Here is a 21,342-nt window from a genome sequence, read left to right on the forward strand (position 1 = left end):
TGACCGTGCGAACACTAGCGACGGGGGCGAATGGCCACGAAGCTGTCGCGAGCGACAGCCATAGATTAAGTAAATCATAGATGGGAAAATCAATAAGCGTTAACGTATCGCATAACTTATGAGGGATTCACAGTGTGTGCATTGTCCGACGCATAATATCCAATAGAAAAATTCGTTTTCAGCACACGTTGTTAGTTAACTTTAGCGCATATTTTTCATGGACATCAGAATTAAAGTTGGTATTGCATCTGTTATCTAGCGTGCAGCGGTTATATTTCTACGTTGATTATTTTGGATTATTCGTTCAAATAACACATGCATACCGAATCGAAAGTTGTGCTCTAAAGACAAAAATTTAATGATTAAGAGGAAGATGGTAAATTCTGATATTATTGCTGATTTCGCTGTAGATTGTTGAAATAGCTATCTATGTCGGAATCTTGTACTTGTGCGTGTGAGCTGTGACTGCGTGAGGTTAATCAAAGCAACTCATATTTGCCGAATAGTAACCGGCATAAATAATAAATATACGTGTTATACGTAAAAATAAGATGAATACGCCGCAATCTAATAAAAAGAAAGGCAGGAGTAGAATAGGTATATCCAACGAAAGTGCAAGTCCTACGAATACTGAGACACTCAGCACCCAAGAATCAGCAAAATTTGTTTTGGTATGTATAAATACTGGTTTAATTATTAAATAAACTTATTTTGCTTTTTATAGGAATATATAAGAATATATAATTGATATATAAACTTTCTTTTAATTATAGAAGTTGAATTACAAAAGAACATTGTTTGCTTTGAGACCAAATTAGTTTTCAAGTTTTAAATAGATGAATTAAATTTAATTACTGCTTAATTTACTATTCTAGTAATATAAATTATAACATTATAGTATGATGTAGATTTTTATTTTATAGCAGTGCTTGGATATAACTTGCTGAATAATTTAACTTATAATTCTATACACAATTGTTATAATCAAATGTGTTTATCAACTGTGTTCATAGTATGATGTATACTTTCATTTTTGAAGGTTAATCCTATAGGAGAAGATGGAAACAAATCAGTTAAATTGGCTATCTCCGATGCCATTCCTATTATTTCTATGGACACAAGTATGTTTGATGAGAAAACTATAGCACAGAAGAATAATGCAGCAGCATCGGAAAAAGAGAAAGAAGACAAGAATGTCCTTAGCACTTTGCCTGTTGCTACAGTTAAAGAAATTGAAGGCTATGAAAATCAATTAGGAGAGGCTGACGCACTTCCAAATTCTTATATTAGATTTATGGAACGCAGCGGTGAAGAGCTAGATGGTAATAATATTTTGTAATTTTATATTTATATTATATGATAATATTAAAATCTTGTTAAGATTTTATTATAACATTAAGTTCAACTTTTCACAGTTTATCTATATTATAAAACTATGTTGTTAATATTATTTATGGCTTTGAAAATAATACCTACTTTATCATTTTTATAGGAGAAGTAGAATATGATTTAGATGAGGAAGATACTGCTTGGCTTTCCATAGTCAATGAAAGAAGACTAGCATCTGGATTAACACCCCCATTGGAACCTGACATATTTGAATTATTGATGGACAGACTGGAAAAAGAGTCATATTTTCAGCAACAAAGCAATGGCGGAGGTGGTGTTGCTGCGGATGAAGATGCTGTCTGTTGCATCTGCATGGATGGAGAATGTCAGAATAGCAATGCAATCTTGTTTTGTGATATGTGCAACCTCGCTGTCCATCAAGATTGCTACGGTGTACCGTATATACCCGAAGGACAATGGTTGTGTAGAAGGTGTTTGCAGAGTCCATCCAGGGCTGTGGATTGTGTTTTATGTCCAAACAGAGGCGGTGCATTCAAACAGACTGATCGTCCTGCAACATGGGCGCACGTAGTATGCGCTCTATGGATACCAGAAGTAAGATTTGCCAACACTGTGTTTCTGGAACCCATCGACAGTATAGAAAGTATTCCGCAAGCTCGTTGGAGACTCGCGTGCTGCGTATGCAAACGCAGAGGAGTAGGTGCGTGCATTCAGTGTCACAAGAGCAATTGCTACGCAGCATTCCACGTGACTTGTGCCCAGCAAGCTGGCTTATGCATGCGCATGAGAACAGTGCAGCCCGCTAACGGCGAACCAATGCTGGTGCAAAAGACTGCTTATTGCGAGGCGCATACACCTGTTGATTATCAGCCTTCCACGAATCCTGTTGATGCGAGAAGGAGAGCGATAGCTAATAAGAAAAGCTCATCAGCGCCTGTTATTTCTATTCCTACCATACCACCTGAAAGAATCAGAGAAATTGCTAAGTAATAATTGTTACATTTTTATTTATGCAGAATAGAAAAATTCACTATCAGATTAAAGTCATAAAGTAAGATCAAATTTTTCAAATGCACATTTTTACACTTAAACACCATATATAATAAAACAGTATCTTGATGAATTGTTAAATTTATATCTATTGTTTTATTTTTTATTTAGTTTAGCTGAAGGAATACCAAAAAGGAGTCAATTAATACAACGTCTCATTGCCTACTGGACATTAAAGCGGCAATACAGAAATGGTGTTCCGCTTCTTAGGAGATTACAAAGTTCGCACCCGCAATCCAGACCACCTCCACTCGGAGAAGCCTCCTCACCGACACACGACAGCGAAGTCCGGGAAGAATTGTACCATCAGCTTAAATATTGGCAATGCTTACGTCAAGACTTGGAACGTGCACGTTTACTATGCGAATTAGTGCGAAAACGTGAAAAATTAAAGAAAGAATTTATCAAAGTGTGAGTACTCGTGAACTTTATAGTATAATACAGATATTATATTTATTTAATTAGTGATTTAAGAAGTACTTAATAATTTAGTAATTTAAGAAAAAAATTCATTACAGGAAAGAAAAATGCTTATGGTTTGAATTGCGACCACTGGAGAGTGTTTTACACACATTATTAGAAGCCATAAAAGCGAAAGATGTAAACGACGTATTTGGGCAACCGGTGAATATCAAAGAAGTTCCGGATTATCTTGAAATAGTGACGCATCCTATGGATCTCTCCACTATGCAGGCAATTAGAACTATTTTAGATCATGTTTAATCAAAGTCTGCTAAAAATAATTATACTTAATATTTTTTTATTACAGGGGAAACTAGAAAAACAGGAATATGACTCCATTACAGCTTTTGAGACTGACTTTAATCTGATGGTGAACAATTGCCTAGCATATAATCGCAAAGATACCATGTTCTATCGGGCGGGGGTGAAAATGAAAGAGCAGGGTGGAGCCTTAATAGAGCAGGTCCGTAAAGACTATCCTGAACTCGATCCAATCGTCGAAGCCGAACAGACCAGTTCTAAATCTAGAAAAAGAGAAAGAGTTAATCGTAGTCGCGTGGAAGCGGAGTCGCAATCTAATGAGAAGGAGGTCGGCGGAGGTGGTGTAAATCGGAGAACGGCGGTATTGTTCACGCGTAAAGCTAAAGCGCGTAATGCTCGAAGCGGCCAAATGTTTCCTTCGGAAGATGACAAAAAGAAACAAAGTGATAGTTTTAAAGTATATAGGTATGTAAATAATTAAGAATTATGACATGCACTTTTACTATAAACACCTATAGAAAAATAAGTTGGATATTAATAAGTTTATACTGTTATCTGATATCAAAAATGACAACAAAGTAAAAAATAAAAAATGTAATTTGTTACCAATACAAACCTGCATAAAATAAAATAATATAATATGATTAAACGAAAGAATATTATTTCTTAATTGTACTTGATTATCAATATGCTAATAATATACAAATATTTATATCATAAGAAGTTGTGCACAATATACTTACACTTATTTATTCTTTATATATTATTTCTAGGAGTGGAACAATGGATAGTGATGCAGGTGAGGCAGAAAGCCAATCATCAAGCTGCAGCAGCTGCCCTACGAGTAGATCCACCACTCCTGATCTAGAAGACGAGAAGCAACGACAAGAGGTCGTCGATACAAAGAAAGAAAGTGAAAGTAAACAAACGAATGCTAGTAGCGGCTTGGAAGCCTTGCAACTTGTATGGGCTAAATGTCGTGGATATCCTTGGTATCCAGCTCTCATCATTGATCCGAACACACCGCGAGGTACCGTATATAAAGGAGTACCGATCCCAGCACCGCCTGATGATGTTCTGGCACTCGCAGACAATTACAAAGAGCCGGTCTTCCTCGTTCTTTTCTTCGACACGAAGCGCACATGGTAATAATTCTTAACGCAGGAATACATTATACACAAAATATTTGATAATAAGTAATAATGCACTCAATGCGTGTTCTTAATAAGAATGTTTTTAACGGAATCTTAATTTAATGCAAAATTATCAAAGTATCCCAATTAAACGTTAAAAAATTGCGAAAAAATGACAAAAATTATCAAATGTGCTTATTGTCGAAAATTTTACGTATGATCTGGATGCTTTGATAATAAAATTAATAATTAATATTACATGGAAAGGTAATGGAAAAAAATTATTACTTTATGCGTTAAATAAATTATTGAAATTTTATAAAAGCAAATTTGAGTGAACATGAATGATAAAAATGTTATTTAATAATAACAAATTTTTTAGGCAATGGTTGCCCGGTGAAAAATTAGAGAAACTTGGAGTATCACAGGAAGTGGACGAAGCGAAATTGATCGAATCGCGTAAACCTGCGGACAGAAAGGCTGTGAAGAGAGCATACCAAGAAGCTTTACTACATCGCAAACAAACACATAATTCTGCGTTAGAGAGTTCAAGTAACACATAAATTATACACGTAATTATATAGATATAGTAAGTAATAGAACTAGAGTATTGAAGCTACAAAAAGATCCTATATAACGTATACATTGTTTCTTTAATAAATATTTTATTAAATATTTATTAAAATATAAGTATTTTATTAAATTAATATTTAATATTAATAAACTTAAATATTTTTGCAGATTTTCTTAAAAAATATCAATATTGGTAATCAATACATCAAATATCAGTATTTATTATTTAAAATATGAGATCTTTTTCTAGATATTTATATAATATTTTAACTCTATTTCATACATAGTTTATTATAACAATCGTACAATTAACAAGTCTTTTATATTATAGAAAAATATAAATTTATGTACTGAAATATTAATTGTAACGATAATGTGTAAAAATGCAGTGTGTCTGATTATAATAGAAAAAGTAGCACCAATGTAGTTCTCATATTTTCATTTTTCTTCATTTTTACGTTTTGTGAATTCAGCAAGTTCTTTAGCATACATATCGAGTCTTTGCGTCATCTGGAAGTTTACATAAATATGTGTTAACAAATACATATATAATTGGATCATAAGTTTGCATGCCATTAGCAAACGCATAATAGTGTAACGTGATAAATTACTTTGCGCGACGCAGGACAAATGCATAAAGTACTTACTCTAAATCCCCATATATCTTTCATTTGTCGACATTGATTGAGATCCAATTCTCCAACGAGCAGTCCGTCTTTGTGTCGACTTAAACCTGGAGTGCGTGTGCCATCGGGAGCAGTAATATAACTAGAGCCGTAGAAATGTCCAAAATCATTGTGCGCTTTTTTCCCATCGCCAGATGTAAATTCATTTTTGAAAATCTCCGTTCCCACGCGATTAATGGCACAAGTGTAATAACTATTCGCTATCGCAGCGCATCTTGCTTCAATTGGCCACAAGTGTTCAGATAACCCTCCAACAGTAGCAGATGGGTTAAAGACAATCTGAAAACATTAAAGAAAATTAATATAAAGAAGATTAATGAAACATTATATCATGAATCTTTTCGTTGAGGAAAATCAACTTCGAATTTTGTAAGAAATAACGATTTTTTCCGCGTGTTTACTTTTTGTCAAATCCGGGACATCGTATAGAGGAGTGTGACTTTACCTCTGCTCCATTTAAACCAAACATCAGCCAGTTTAATGGATGATGACGTCCGTAACATATATTAATTGCAATGCGTGCGTAAGGAGTATCAAAAACTGGGTGTCCCGTGTTGCCCTCCATGTAATAAGTGGATTCATTAAAATCTCCGATGCGAGGAATATGATTCTTCCTATGTTTCCCGAGGACTTTACCATCCACGTTAATCACCACACAGGTATTCCAAAGAGTGTCGCCGTCAGAAGAGTCTCTCTCCAAAATCGGCGATATTATTACCATGCCGTATTCCTGAGCGAGTTTAGACAGGAACATAGTCGTAGGTCCAGTCTCGGCATCCTCTGCAAACTCGCACCAGGGATATTTTTCTCTCGTACAAAAAGCAAATGGCATAGCTGCAATAATTTCATTATTATTATTGAACACGTAACAAAATTAGATTTCGTAAAATAACAGATTTTACATACTCCATGCCTCTTGAAGACACAAGATATTAACGCCGGAAAAAGCTGCTTGTACGATGTATGATTCAATTTTTTTGTGCATTGCATCTCGTTGCTCCAGAATGGGATCGGATGTATTTAATACAATCCTGTGCTGTATCAATCCAACTCGAACTGGACGTGGGGGACGAAGTTGTTCTAGTATTTCACTATGCATTATCCATCCTCTTCTTTCAAAATTTTCATCTTCCCGTTCTATGCCTAGTGGTCTAATAATAACATATGGTATAAATATATTGCTTAAATTTACATAATCCATGATAAAATAGAATTTGTACTGTGTATAAATTTAACTCTATTTATAATATGTATTTTTAAATATATGTAAAATATGTATTATATTAAAAATGTTGTATATTTTTGCATTTTCAATAAAAATTATGTATATATATGTTCAAATACTTCTGTATTCACTGAGTTAAAAAAGTTACAATAAATAGTACAAGTATTATGCATACTTATCTGTTTATAAAGTTTAAATTCTTTTGACAAAAATAATAAAGAAGTTGTTTATGATGTATATTTTCTTACTTTAATGTACGTCCATATAAAACGCGTTTTACTTGAGCCAATTCCTCTTTTGGTAAATGTTCTTCTAAAATCTGTTCAACGCTTAATTTGGACATGATTGAAACACCTACTTCGTTGAAACGTTCGTTTCTGGATCAAATAATTGCTTGAAACCTGATCTTCTACAAGTGTGATAACTTGTGATAACACTCCACTATAGCTGCAAACAAAATTTATAATTAGAACAGATAATATGAAAGATAAATGCTGAAAAACATATATATAAAATCTTATATTGTTGAATTTATTTGTAATTGTGTTTTACATAAAATGAATTATTGCAGATCTTAGATATTATTGCAATAGCAAAACAATTAATTAACTTAAATGTAGGTGTTGGAATAGAATAATTATATACAAATATATGTAGTTAGACAGATATATTTCACATCATAAAACATTCACAAGTATTGCACTTTATATTGCACAATTATTTTTTGTTATTTATATATATATAGTTTCAATAAATAGTATTAAAGGTATTAATTTGAATAATTTTATTGCAATTATGAGAAATTACAACATGTATTATATATAATGCAGTTATGTAATGCAGATGTTTAGCGTTTATCTTATCTACTGTTTACAGCTGATTGTCAGTGTCCGAACTCCGGACAAGGTGACTATTTCCAACATCAGTTAACTTTAACCGATGGTTCAATATTGTTAACAAAATTGCCAACATGAACGAATATCGTAAAAATTTTTTAACTTTTTTCTTCTTTGATAACGATATTTTCATTCTTCATATTAGGGATTTTGTCGACAAATTTAAATCGTTGGTTAGAGTTGGAAGTAGTCACCCCAAATCTTTCACGTATGAATCTTGAACGATACCAACAAACATTTAGTTTGAGTAAAAGAGAAAGCCAAAAGAAAATTTGGCTTGTCATTTATTCTTAATTATCCAATTTTTTAATTTTCTACGAGTTTAAATATTAAATAATATTAATAATAACTTATTTTCTGCGATAAATTTTAATAAATTTTAAATTATTTTTTCACTTACGTTTTTGCATACATGCACTATCGAGCTCTATAACATACTGAAGTCTCCAGTATGTTATAGAGCTCAATGCATGCACAAAAACAGCTGACATGATAAGAGTGGCCAGATTTGTTCGTGTCGCATGCCTCAATATGCTCCTATTCGCTCCAATACGCTCCAATCTATAGCATACGTAACGTAATTACGTGCATTGATGATAAGTGTACCGACTGCACTACTATTTGATCTCCCTCGTGCTGCTTGCTTCTTGATGCTTCTTGGGTCTCAAGTCTGGCGTCACTGATCTGACCACACATGATATATATCTACATAGTTTTATGAAAGGTTACAAGCAGACAGTTACACACACCAACACACACGCAAATACACACACACACACAGTTGCGAGTAACAGGCAGCACAATGTTAATGAAATCTATGAAGTATAATTATTTTACTTAATAAACTTTTTCTAACATGAAATAGTGCAATATTTGTTTTGTGTGTATAAATGTATAATTTATATTTACAAAGTGAAAATAATACAAAAAATTTTATAATATTTTAACCTCAATCTAAACTTGAATTTGACATAAAAACAAATATTTTATCAATCATAAAATATTATATAATATTTTTCGTATAAAGTAATCCTCCTTAAATCTTTCCAAATCTAATACACAAATCTAAATAACATTCTATTGAGAATTGTAAATCAAAAAGTTTCCTAACAATGGCTGCAATGAGAGAAAGACGTACAAATGCTGGCAATAAAATGGCAAAATTATTAAATGAAGAGGAAGAAGATGATTTTTATAAAACTACATATGGTGGTTTCGAAGAAGTGGAACAGGATCATGATTATATGTTTGTATACTACATATGTATATGAAATCTATGCAACAAAAATTCATGATTAATCAAGTAAACATTCATATTTCAGGGAAGAAGATGAAGCAGAAGATGAAGTAGATTCAGATTTTAGTATTGATGAAAATGATGAGCCGGTTTCTGATACGGAACAAGAAGGACCAAAAAAGAAGCGCAGATTAGTAACAAAAGCTTATAAAGAGCCTAAGCCTGCCACATCACATGCTCAATCATCAACTAGGGAAAGGAGAATTAGGCAAGCAAAACAGGATAAAACTTTTATGGATAGCATAGGTAATATACTTTTGCACCAATATTTCAATCAATCAATGTTAGATTCAACATTGTGTGATATTTTATATAGAAAGAAAGTCAATACGTCGATCTACTGCTGCAAAATCAGCAGCGACTCAAAAACGTTTGCGTGAAAGAAATGAGGATCAAAGACGAAAGACAAAAGTTATAAGACATGATACATGGAAACCGACGCAAGAAGAATTACTAAAAGAAGCCTTGCAAACAGAAGAAATTAATATGAAATCATTAGGTATGTCATTCCTGAATAAAATTTGAAAACGGGAATTAAATATAAAAAAATAAAATCAATATAATTAACAATAGAATAAATATTTTTTAAAGAAGTAACTAATTCTCTGTTTATTGTAGAAAAATATCAGAAATTAGAAAATGAAAAAAAGACAACCAGGACTGTAAGAAAAACGTATGTTGGGCCAATGATTAGATATCAATCATTATCAATGCCAGTCATGGTATTATCTGAAACAGATGTAAATGAAAAAAATGATAAAATAAACGTCGAATGTAATGATGAAGAACAAACAAATCCAATTTCTGACAACAAAGATTCTGATGACTCTCCAAAGGAAGGAAGGTATAATTTCTTTTCTTTTTTAATTTAAATATATATTAAATGTTTAACATTATTTTATTTAAAATCCACCACTATTGTCTAACCTTTAGAGTAACAGAACCAAAAGCAGATGAAAAAAATGATAAAGACGTGTACATAGATAAAGATGTATTATCAGTAGACACTGCTTTATCTACTACTACTAAAAAGAAAGATGTTCATGCTGAAGAAACTGGAACATTTTATGAACGCACATTTATTACTTTTGAAAACGAGCAATCGTTCCTAGATGTATTTAAAAAATCAACACAACAAAGGCCACCGTTGAAACCTCTGTGTGCTATTACACGGTAAAAAATATTTTTGTATTAAAGGATTATCGCCATTTTACATTTTATTGTTTAGATGAATAAAAAATAAGATTAATATTGTAAATAAAAGGATTACTCTTGTCAATTGACAGATTGCCTGCTAAATATTTGGATCCAATGACACAATTACCATATAAAAATGTGCAGACATTTCGACTGCTTCGAGAAGCATATTATCAACAGTTAGAAGCTCGAACTGACATTAATGACACTTCTCAAAGTCCAGAATTATTACGATGGCTTGAGTCGCGACAAAAAACTCGTAGTAATTTACAGAGAAACACTATTCGCCTGGAGTCAGCATCTTTACCCACATCATCATAGCCTTTCCTATTTATAATATTCGCTTATATTCATACGTTATATACGTTTGTTGTGTATGTTATATATAGAAATAATCTTTATATCACTTTTCATAATTTTTTGGAAACATTCTGTACGCCGTAATTATAAGTAATTTAATTTAATGTTATCAAAGAAAATTATATATCGTAGAAAATAATGTATATTATCATAATAAAAATTTGTTCATTTCAATTACAGATTGTTTCTTACATCTGGTAGCAAATTATATTCCATAAGTTTCATATTTCATCATTTTCCTGTTATTTAATATTATAAATAGCAGCTTTATAAAATATATATTGAATTATTAGCATGATAATACTTTATATTTCGCGAGACGCAGCAATTCTATTATATAAATATGTTGCTACAACGTAAAAATGGGAGCTATTATCACTTGTAAGCATTTGCTGATACACTCGTCACAAACATTCATCTTAAAAGCAAATTTGGTATTTTATTAATAAAATAACGAAATACAAGACATTATTAATAATAATCTATGTTGTTGTATATATAATATCCCTTTTGTATGTCAAATCAACTGGTGATTGAAGTAATCTTATAATACTTTAAATCATTACTCAACTATATAAATTTATTTTACTTAGAATAAAGGAAATTGAAATTTGCTTTCCCTAAGTTCTGTAATTTGTAAGCCTAAGGATACAGAATTAATAAAAGATATCTGTAGAAAACTATGGTCACTTTGACATTGCTTATACATATTACAGTTCTGAGTTGTCCATAATAAAGTAATAAGCCCACTATATCAAATGGTAATTATACTTGTAATTATCTTATCATCTTTAAGATTGCTTCGAGAAACAACGCATCATTTCTCATTTCTTACAACGGATATATATAATTCGCGATAATATAATATAAATTATACGTACTAAAAATCAGGTTAAACGCACGCACAATGCACTATGATTACCTTTTATTAACCTTGCCTTTTTTTTCCATAATTTTTTCTAAAGATTATATAAGTGGTAGATTTGAAAATCGCTGATCCTTCATGTAATCCATCAAGTAGACACTTCCATTTATTAATACTTTACTCACTCTCTATTTTATTTAGGATACAATAAAAGCTCATGAGAGACAATAACGTATTGCAGTACAGCCACACAGAAAGCAACATTATTTTTAGAGATTTTGAAAAATGCCTACTATACAGCTTCCTTTGTAATAATTCTTATACAGTTTTCATTCGGTAAGAAGTTTGGTGGAAAGCTCAGTGAAAAAATAAAGTAATCCCGAAGCATTGTAGTGCCCAAGCTTATACAGACTAGTACTATTATTTATGAAGAGCCGAGAGTGAGCAACGAGAAAGGACTATCTTAGTTTAGCTGTTTTTTTTTTTTCACCGCCATTTTATCAATCACCGTGTAAGCCCATTATCTATATCGTATTTGTTTTCTATGTAGTGCATGATAGTACTTATTCATGATACTTCATTGCATATACGACCATAAACTGTTCACATACTCACGATCACGCTATGCGTTAAGAAGAATCGCTTATATATATATATATGTATTACAAAGAAGCAGTAATACAACATTTATTTATTATAACATAATTTATATCGTGACAGATAGAGAGACAGACAGAGAGAGTAAAGATGATCTTTTTTTTTCGCGGACAGAATGGTTCGCGCGCATTCGCGTTTACAGCGTCGTTTAATTTTTTTGACGCTTATCCTTACTTGATTAATTCCATGAACATGTAATGCATATTCATATGTGGATTGATGGATGTCCTGCACTGATAGGATAAAACTCTTCTCTAGCATACGACATTACATGCTTGCGCATATAGTCTTAACTCTCGTTCTGTTATGCACCTGTTATAGCTATCTCCAGTTAGTACTTCCGCTTTTTCCTCCCCCATATGACTGCTTCTGTAAAATAAAATTAAATAAACTCTTTGTGGAATTGGCGCAGCACTTAAATAATAAATATTTAAAGTTGTACTCTGTAAACAATAATTATCAATTGTTTTTTTTTTTACATTTTTACTTATTGTACATCTGATTTTAAAGACATAAATAAAATTGCGATATATATACGAATTCTGATGCATCAAAAGACGCAGTTGCATCTGGCGTCAAGTGTATATAGCAATTCAGCAATGTCTTGAGAGAGATAATATATATGAAACTTTTTGCATTACTATATTGACTCTAACACATCATTAACATACCTTTTTTTTTTCTTTGTGTTGCTCTCTCTCTCTCTCTCTCTCTCTCTCTCTCTCTCTCTCTCTCTCTCTTCGAATATATATTTTAATGTGTAGATGTGTTAATGTACTCTCTATTCAAGTACAAATAATTGATCCAATTAAACAAATGTTGTGTGTATAGTATATCAATGGGATTATAAACTTTCAAAAAGTTGCGGTTTAAAAAATATCTGTACAAGAAAAGATAGTTGAGCCTATTATCCAGCGTTTCACACAAACGTGACATAACTTCAGAATTTGATTTCTGAAAAAATCTTGAGTGGAAAAATTCACATAAGCATGGATTAATGATTTTGAAAGATTACGAATATATGGCTGCTTAAGTCTTAAAGAGAAATCAATTGCGAACAATATAAAATAAAAATCATAAATAAGTCTATGTTTTTCTCTTGCATTTTCTATATCTAAGATAGAAGTATATCCCCATGCTTTGCATAAAAAAAAAAAAAAAGACAAAATACAAAAGAACAGAAGCAAGAATGCTTATAAAGATACGTAAATGTAACTAATAATACTTTTGCACTATTCATAGTGATATGTTTCTTGAGAAGAATGTATGAACATTACATAACTTCACAATTACTCAGAATTACACCCACGCTCATGTAAACTTTCTTCACAATGACGTCAGAAATCACCTAAAGATTATAGCACATCTCGCATGAATCATTTTATATAATTAATACTGAATGTTGATTTTTATTGAAATTTTTTCTCTACTTTATAATTATAGAATAAATTATTTAAAAAAGAAATTAAAATCACTTTGTATCAAAAATTAAGAGTTTTCTGAAATTGTTAAAGCAAAAAAGAATCTTATATACATTTATTTATATATCGAATATAACATGATACTATTAATGGAATGTTATTATGTATATAAAAAATACGACCAGTCTGATTAATGTATCATGTTTTGATGTTGATTTAGATATTTTAAAGTATTTAATTAAAGCATAAAAGTAAACTATATTCTTTATTATAAATGATTTGCAACACATTCAGTGATACATATTTATTATCGACTACAAATATCGCTTTTATTTTTACTGCCTCATTTAAAGATCTTGCTACACAGCATTTGATCTAACTATATAGAATATCTAAAAACCATTGGATGTTATTTTAATCATAAATTCTTTAACCAATTTAAAATCAATTTTTTTTAACAAAAAAAAAATTACGAATTATTATGGCATTCTAAGTTTCAGCATTATGTAATTTGAGAACTATATATCTGATATTAAGATTTTGTCAAATTAATATTAGTTGAATAATATAGTGTGGTTACTTAGTTTCTTGAAACTTAGCATGCAAAAAAATATTTTTATTATTAATTATTTAGAATTCATCAATGCTTTAACATATTTACTGAAAAAATATCAATTCCAAATTGGTCAAGAGATATATGATTGAAAAGAAGTCCAGTGATTTTATAAATATCCAGTATAAATTGCATAATATCCTCTGCAACAAACAATTTTAAATATTTTATATAATTTATATTCTTACTAGAAAATTAAATATATATAAATCTTCGTAGTTATGATATATAGAAAAATTAAAGATTCAATTATCGATATGATCTTCAGAGTTGAGCACAAAATATATAAAGCACAAATTACTGGAATAAAAAAACCGTGATGGAAGTGTCTTTAGTAATATTTAATTTTGATATATGTTAAAATTAACTTAATTTACAATCAAGTTAACATTTATGAACTAACCACAATCTTCTTATATTAAATCTACTCTATTGTACAGATAATCATCCCAAAAACTGTTTACTGCACCATAAACGAAATATTTTTTTTCGTTAAAAATTAGATATTATCCAACTGTACTTCCGTGATATTTATACTGTATTTGCGTGTACACACATTTTAAGCAACAAGGTGAGTCACTGGCAGCACTGCTTACGCATTCCCTCAGCATTCATCGTTGGTTTGACTTCAATTTGTTCTACGTTCTGTGGCCGGATTGTATCACCTTCAGGTGGATCTCGTATCTGTTTTTGCGATACGATTCTGTATATTTCTGTAAACATAACAAATTCAATGAGTGACAAACAATTAAATAAAATTGCAAAATATATTTGCACGATTTAACTTAGTAAATAATAAATATTTTAACTCTAATAACAAATAAAATCTTTCAATAATTAAAAAAATAAAATATATACTAATTATTTAAAAAAAAAGATTTTTATATGAAAGATTATTTTAATATAAAGTTAGTTAATATAAATATCATATAAGAAACATATTATATATTTAAATCTATTGCATTATTGCAGTCGGTACTATTCAGAAATAAAGAAAAACATAAATTTATATAATTATATAAATATATATAATTAGTTAATACATAAAAACTGTTGTGAAAATATAAATCAAAATAACATGTACGTATATTAAAAATTTGTTAGTAGCTTCTAGAATTTTGGTAATTTACTAGATATATCTATGTAACAATAAAACAAATTCTACATCCTAGAACATTAAAAAAGGTAATATGTGTAACACATAGCATTGATAACTATATGAAAGTATAATGGTCTTTGCAAAAATAGACGCCAGCATGTTAGCCAAATTATAGTTCTAACATAATGTACAATGTTCTACAATTAATTCAGTATACGCTAGTTTTAATATGACAATATCATGACAATATCATGAATGAAAACGATCTATTACCTGTTAATATGTTTTGAAACGCTGTCTCAACGTTAGTAGAATCTAAAGCGGATGTTTCAATGAAAGATAAGCCATTCCTTTCAGCAAACGCCTTAGCCTCATCAGTTGGAACAGCACGCAGATGCCTTAAGTCTGACTTATTTCCCACTAACATGATCACAATATTCTGATCGGCATGGTCCCGTAATTCTCGTAACCATCTTTCTACGTTTTCATATGTCAAGTGTTTCGCAATATCGTACACAAGTAGTGCACCAACTGCTCCGCGATAATATCTAATAATTCAAGAAACATCATTAATATGCATGCTACGTACAACATCTATAACAAACGTCAAACCAATTTTACATAAAATATTTTTTGATTTTATTATCTTTCCATACTTCTATAGATATATAATTAGCTTTTTACTTTATTAGAATCATTTGATATTAAATAAAAATAATTTTAACAAATTAAATAAATCTCAGCAGTATAAATGTCACAAATCTTTAGTTTTCTGATAAGTTCTAACTAAGTTCTAACTAAAATTGCAATATTTTAATTGCAAATTATAGAATGTTAATTCTGAGACTAACTGAAAAAAATATTTAAAATTAAGATAAAAAGATTTAAATGCTATAATTAATGTTATTTACTATAAAAAAATCTGTTAGTTTTTTGTTTCAATATTTTTGTAGCAAAATGTTAAAAATTGAGACTCTTGCACAGTTGTCTACATCCTACATTTTGTTGCAAATAATTCATTATTTTGTTAACATTCTTTCTTAACAAATATATGTATGTAATGTAATATAAAAATTTATACTTACGCTGAGGTAATCGCGCGATAACGCTCTTGTCCGGCTGTATCCCAAATTTGGGCTTTAATGGTTTTGCCATCTACTTGTATACTGCGCGTTGCAAACTCCACTCCGATAGTAGATTTTGATTCCAAGTTGAATTCATTTCTCGTAAATCGAGATAGAAGATTACTTTTCCCTACTCCAGAATCTCCAATAAGAACAACTGAAAAAAAACGAAGAAAATTGGTTAGTAAAATGCTGAGCAATTATTAAATCTTTGAATTGATTAGTCAATGTTTGAGAAAAAATTTTGTGACAGACATTGAATATTTCTTTCTTTTGCATACTAGGTACATATCAAGATATTTGATTATTTTTGTGTCATGATAGAGACAAGCTATTATCATGCTATTATCATAAGTGTCCAAAGATAATTAAATATTATGATGTTATACTAATTGTTTTAAATGAAATAATCAAAAAGTTTTACAAAATTTTATTATTGAAATCGATGCATCAACTAATGCATAGTAAATGACAAAAATTGAATATCTCTAAATGCAAGGATTTGATAAATACTTGTGCATAAAGCTCTTTATCTATAAAACTGGAAAAATTCTGTCATGAATCAATGAATCACTGCCACATCATAAAGTAATTTATATGTTTGTGTGTGTTCTTCCTGTAGATATTCTATTTGTACATCTGGGAAGTATAGCAAGCAAAGACATGATTATTCCTCTCACTCCACATCTGCCATCAACAAAGTGCAAGAAATATAAATATGATATACTTATGTAATCTATGTATAATAAATATATCACAAACATATGGAATTAACAAATGCATTGAGATAAATTATTAAAGTTTAAACAAGTTTATAAGTGTTCGCTTTGTTTTGAGAAAATAATAATAGTATTTATAAGTAATCGCTTTGTTTTAAGAAAATAAGAATAGTATTTATTTCAATTCCAAAAAACAAATAGAATTTTGTCCTACCTTATTTTTAATTGCAAAATTAACTGTATAAAATCAGCTATAATTTGTATTCAAATAACACCCTAAATATTTCAAGAATGCCCAAACAAAGAAAAACATAAACTTACTAAACTTATGTACGCATAGTAATAACAATGTACATTCAGATCACGACGTCAGTATATTATATCTTTATGGAGTCAAGGGTCAAGATCCACGAACGCTAATAGAAGTATCCCATCGATCAACGTTAAATAGCCGAATAAAAGTCTATTTCAAACCCACGAGCGCTCAATTCATTGATGTTAATTGCTGTGGAAAATGACGAGTCGAAAAATAAATACAACAGCTGACACGATAACGTATGCAGTAATCTTCGTGCTCTTCTCTCTTTACGGAAAATGCAAATGATATGGAATGACAAGGTCAAAAGAAATTTCGTACGTATCCGTAACGTAAGCACGCACACGAATGCACGCACGCTACACACACGTATATACAATGATCGAGACAGCGGCTAGTAACACCACGGACACGCAATCATGCATCGTGTATATTCGATATGTGTATATCGCGCGCGCTCGCCCGATTTTACATGCGTAATGCAAAAATCGCGGGCGTATCTCCCGACGGGAAGAGAGCTGAGTCAGGAAGATATAAGAGACCGGAATCGGTGAATGCGGCAAGCCGTCGACGAGGAGCTCGTCCCGTCGACGTTATGCAGTGGTGCGGAGCACCGCTGGAGGACGCCCACGGGAGCGTAGCCCGTCCGCGCGACAACGATGGATCATCGTCTCTGATGTCATCGCGCGCGTATTAAATCGCGACGGACTGTTTCGTCGTTTATACCCGCACAAAAGTGACGTTCGGCGTGACGTACAACATATGTACGACGCATCGGAAATGGACAGCGATTCCCGTAGGTCACGGGGCGAGAATCGTGTGGCAGGCAGCATTCCCGAATACACGACGATTACGGCCGAGCGAGGAGTTGCGATTTTTACCTTTGAATAAATAGTCATACTCGTCGTCCCGAGTGCCCATCTCGACTACAGCAAGCAACCAAACACCTTTTAGCGAGACGACGTCGGATGCCCTTAGGGTCGAGTTGTACTACTGCGCGATGTACAGCTTATATACAAAGACAGGAGGCGGCCGATTAGCTTCGCGCTGCTCTCGGCTGGCCGCGGCACGCGGATTACGAGGCGATGCCGTCGCGTAAACGATACGGGATAAAAATAGGGGAAACCAAAGGCGGAGCGCGGACACCGCGAGAGAGCGAACGATCTCAACGGCGATACAATTATTTTCGTTCTTTCAATTTAACTCCGTACAATATGGCCTCCTTTCTACGCCCCTCCAAAGCCGATAAACCATGCATGCGCAATCCGTAACTGTTATGCGCACGCGTCGCCCAGTGCGGCCTCTTGTGCATAAACTATACGATTACTAAAGAGTGGAATCAACCAGGATGGAAAAGGAAAGGAGAATAAAGGTGTATTCAGACAAACTTGCGTAACAACAGAATATATGTAAATAAAAAAATTAATCACGTGTTGAATATAAATTTATAAATATTTAAATTCTATATTTCTTAGTCATTTATCGAGTAAATATGCAACACTTAATGCTTTGTGCTTACAATTTTCTATATATTAAAAATAATATATAAATATTTTACACATATTCTAATTAATTATTACATTTTTTATGAACATAATAAAATTAAAATTATTCTACATGTCTTTTAGAGCGTAATTATTTAAATTTGACCTGGTTTTTTAGATGTAATATTTATATCAAGATCGAATTGTTGCGATTATATTATTCTTCACACACTCAGCAAGTAAAATAACAGATTTGAGCACATTTGCTATCAATCTGCCAATATTATTAACATTTGACTACTTGTCTATCTTTCTTAATAAATCGTTCGTTGAACCACGATGTTGGTTCGTCAGAAATTGCTCGTCATAGATTTCTTCGTCGGAGCTAGATATTAAAAAAGAATACTGATTGTGAGTGACATACATACATCATTTATGCGCCTACTCTAAGGTTAAATAGGGATCAATGGTATATTCATGTTTCATATTGAATGTCATTGATTCTTCAACTGAGATAACATTATGTGCGAAGTGAAAAAGATCTGAGAGATTGAATCGGAGCGCGTGTTATGATTGCAACTCCCAGCATCCCAGATGGCGTACAGCGTTCATTTCTGACGAGATTCGAAGTTTACTATCTCACGCGGGTAGATGAAAAAACGATTAATGAACTCGTTCGCTGTGTTCTTACAATACTGTTTGATATCTCTGTCAAATAGTTTTGCCAAAACGCTATAGCCGGTTTAACTATTAACTTTGTTATATGTACGATTCTTCCAATCATACTAATTGCTCCGAGTATGCAATAGTGCAATAAGTTAAGAGTTATTTCTGAAATTTCATAAAGCTCATAACGAGAATATTAAGTTCCGAAATGTCAGCGTCCGAGACGGCAGTAATCTTCGCCAAGCTGGAAGCTTTGAAAGACATAAGGTATATGATATAATGTTTTGCATGTTTTGTATAAAATGTTATTTTGGATCGGATATTGTATTACTTATAATTTCCTTTGTGCCAGATCGAAAACTGTTCAACTGGAAAAACTGAAGCAAAGAATAATACAAGAAGTGGAGCAGACTGAACAGGAGGAGAAATGTTTATTAGAATATAAACAGGAAATGGATTTACTGATGCAGGAAAAAATGGCACACGTAGAAGAGCTGCGTCAGATACATGCGGACATTAATGCAGTAAATTTAGATTGCTCATTATTTTTTTGGAAATAAAATAAGATAAAATTATGTGAGATATGTTGGAATTACATAAAATTGTTAATAATAAAAGCTTACATTTTGTTAGATGGAATCGGTGATCAAGCAAGCGGAGGAAGCGCGTAACAGAGCAAGGGAAACTGCAAAACTAATTCATAATAACGATTATCAACCATTGAAGCATGATATTGATCGTATGCGCAGAGAATTTTTGGGTTTGGAAAGGTTACCGGAGTTATATGAGACTGAATCAGATCTTATTTCACCTGAGTAAGTACATTGATTATTACAAAATTATCAAAGTTTAACTGTAAAAGTACTACAGCAGTAAAATGTATCTATTACCAGTTAAAAAATGAAAAGTAAAATTATGGCCTGAGTTAAACTTTTATTGTGTAGACGGTTTGTTCATAGCTACTTTGAACGACCGATGCAAAAGGAATGGAGAGTAGACGTACGGGGTGATGACTTGTTACCACCTCTTGGACTGCATCATCCTGGACATCCAGGTGGTTCTACGCCTTTCCTAGCACCGCAACCACTTCAAGGACCAAGCAAACCAGAACCTAGACCATTACCACCAGCCCCGGGGCCTCCAGCTCCAACATTCAGGTACCACTGGTATATCTCAACCCCTTATTATATTTTTTACATAAGATTAGAAGCATTATTTCTGTTGTTATTGTTGCTATAGTTAAAAATGTTATATCTATCGTCTCACAGGCAACAACCACCGCCTATGAAGTCTTGCCTTTCATGCCATCAACAAATTCACAGAAATGCACCAATTTGTCCACTTTGCAAAGCAAAATCGCGTTCGCGCAATCCTAAGAAACCAAAGAAGAAAGATTAATTGTAATTAGAATTATTTATATACGAATATATATATATATATAATCCGCATTTCTATAATTGGTCTTAAAAAGGTATATGTATTAATCATTTTTGTAATCCATAGCAACACTATGCACTCTTATTATATCATTAGCATTTATAAGTGATAGCACAGCATCTATAAGAATTTGTATGTTTACATAATATGTCAATTTTTTGATAGCATTTTCTAGGTTTATAGCTTTTATTCTTATTATTATATTATTAAGAGTATATGCAAAAAAAGTGCAAGAAATAATTAGTCAAATCATTTCTACTACTGCTATAAAAAAATAAAAAAATTTTAATATTTCACAATTTACTCGTGATTTATAAATATAACAATTTTATATCGGTATGCATTATGAAATTTTTATTTAAGAAAATAAATAAATAATGAGAATTAGATATTTATAAACAAACAAGAATGATTCAAATTATTTATTATCATTTCATATTTGTCATTATTT

At 31.6% G+C, this 21,342-nt stretch overlaps 5 protein-coding genes across 12 annotated transcripts; 3 read left to right on the forward strand and 2 right to left on the reverse strand.

Annotated features, from left to right (window-relative positions):
* Positions 1 to 16: 16 nt before the first annotated feature.
* On the forward strand, positions 17 to 5,255 carry Br140 (bromodomain-containing protein 140). Its single transcript, XM_012370156.2, has 8 exons — positions 17 to 671; positions 1,040 to 1,322; positions 1,493 to 2,336; positions 2,512 to 2,811; positions 2,919 to 3,093; positions 3,170 to 3,588; positions 3,897 to 4,268; positions 4,639 to 5,255. Exons 1-8 carry the CDS (start codon positions 552 to 554, stop codon positions 4,817 to 4,819), a joined length of 2,694 nt encoding a protein of 897 aa, XP_012225579.1. The 5' UTR covers positions 17 to 551; the 3' UTR covers positions 4,820 to 5,255.
* pyd3 (beta-ureidopropionase pyd3) lies at positions 5,101 to 8,240 on the reverse strand. Of its 2 annotated transcripts, none has more exons than XM_067354993.1 (6): positions 8,222 to 8,240; positions 6,989 to 7,187; positions 6,422 to 6,666; positions 5,961 to 6,349; positions 5,477 to 5,794; positions 5,101 to 5,339 (listed from the first exon to the last, which is right to left on the reverse strand). In XM_067354993.1, exons 2-6 carry the CDS (start codon positions 7,081 to 7,083, stop codon positions 5,268 to 5,270), a joined length of 1,119 nt encoding a protein of 372 aa, XP_067211094.1. In that variant the 5' UTR covers positions 7,084 to 7,187; positions 8,222 to 8,240; the 3' UTR covers positions 5,101 to 5,267. The 2 variants fall into 2 exon arrangements, with proteins under 2 accessions (XP_067211094.1, XP_012225610.1); XM_012370187.2 differs by lacking the exon at positions 8,222 to 8,240 and adding an exon at positions 8,037 to 8,185.
* A 152-nt stretch (positions 8,241 to 8,392) lies between these two features.
* On the forward strand, positions 8,393 to 10,664 carry YL-1 (Vacuolar protein sorting-associated protein YL-1). The gene is made up of 6 exons (XM_012370186.2): positions 8,393 to 8,882; positions 8,959 to 9,179; positions 9,250 to 9,432; positions 9,552 to 9,777; positions 9,867 to 10,106; positions 10,220 to 10,664. Exons 1-6 carry the CDS (start codon positions 8,749 to 8,751, stop codon positions 10,449 to 10,451), a joined length of 1,236 nt encoding a protein of 411 aa, XP_012225609.1. The 5' UTR covers positions 8,393 to 8,748; the 3' UTR covers positions 10,452 to 10,664.
* Positions 10,665 to 10,909: 245 nt separating this feature from the next.
* LOC105674083 (ras-related protein Rab-11A) lies at positions 10,910 to 18,577 on the reverse strand. 4 transcript variants are annotated; one of them, XM_012370189.2, is made up of 5 exons: positions 18,186 to 18,576; positions 16,231 to 16,426; positions 15,419 to 15,693; positions 14,603 to 14,759; positions 10,910 to 12,381 (listed from the first exon to the last, which is right to left on the reverse strand). In XM_012370189.2, exons 1-4 carry the CDS (start codon positions 18,223 to 18,225, stop codon positions 14,623 to 14,625), a joined length of 648 nt encoding a protein of 215 aa, XP_012225612.1. In that variant the 5' UTR covers positions 18,226 to 18,576; the 3' UTR covers positions 10,910 to 12,381; positions 14,603 to 14,622. The 4 variants fall into 4 exon arrangements, with proteins under 4 accessions (XP_012225612.1, XP_067211097.1, XP_012225613.1 ...); XM_067354996.1 differs by lacking the exon at positions 10,910 to 12,381 and adding an exon at positions 12,641 to 12,892 and having other exon boundaries at positions 18,186 to 18,577; XM_012370190.2 differs by lacking the exon at positions 10,910 to 12,381 and adding an exon at positions 13,680 to 14,189 and having other exon boundaries at positions 18,186 to 18,577.
* Positions 18,578 to 19,205: 628 nt separating this feature from the next.
* LOC105674033 (zinc finger C4H2 domain-containing protein) lies at positions 19,206 to 20,898 on the forward strand. 4 transcript variants are annotated; one of them, XM_012370083.2, is made up of 5 exons: positions 19,206 to 19,721; positions 19,807 to 19,978; positions 20,088 to 20,269; positions 20,414 to 20,620; positions 20,723 to 20,898. In XM_012370083.2, exons 1-5 carry the CDS (start codon positions 19,663 to 19,665, stop codon positions 20,850 to 20,852), a joined length of 750 nt encoding a protein of 249 aa, XP_012225506.1. In that variant the 5' UTR covers positions 19,206 to 19,662; the 3' UTR covers positions 20,853 to 20,898. The 4 variants fall into 4 exon arrangements, with proteins under 4 accessions (XP_012225506.1, XP_012225504.1, XP_012225507.1 ...); XM_012370081.2 differs by having other exon boundaries at positions 19,214 to 19,721; positions 20,399 to 20,620; XM_012370084.2 differs by having other exon boundaries at positions 19,226 to 19,721; positions 20,414 to 20,611.
* The last annotated feature ends 444 nt before the right edge of the window (positions 20,899 to 21,342 follow it).

This window comes from Linepithema humile, chromosome 5 (assembly GCF_040581485.1).
Source record: "Linepithema humile isolate Giens D197 chromosome 5, Lhum_UNIL_v1.0, whole genome shotgun sequence".
In the NCBI taxonomy this organism is placed as follows: domain Eukaryota; kingdom Metazoa; phylum Arthropoda; class Insecta; order Hymenoptera; family Formicidae; genus Linepithema; species Linepithema humile.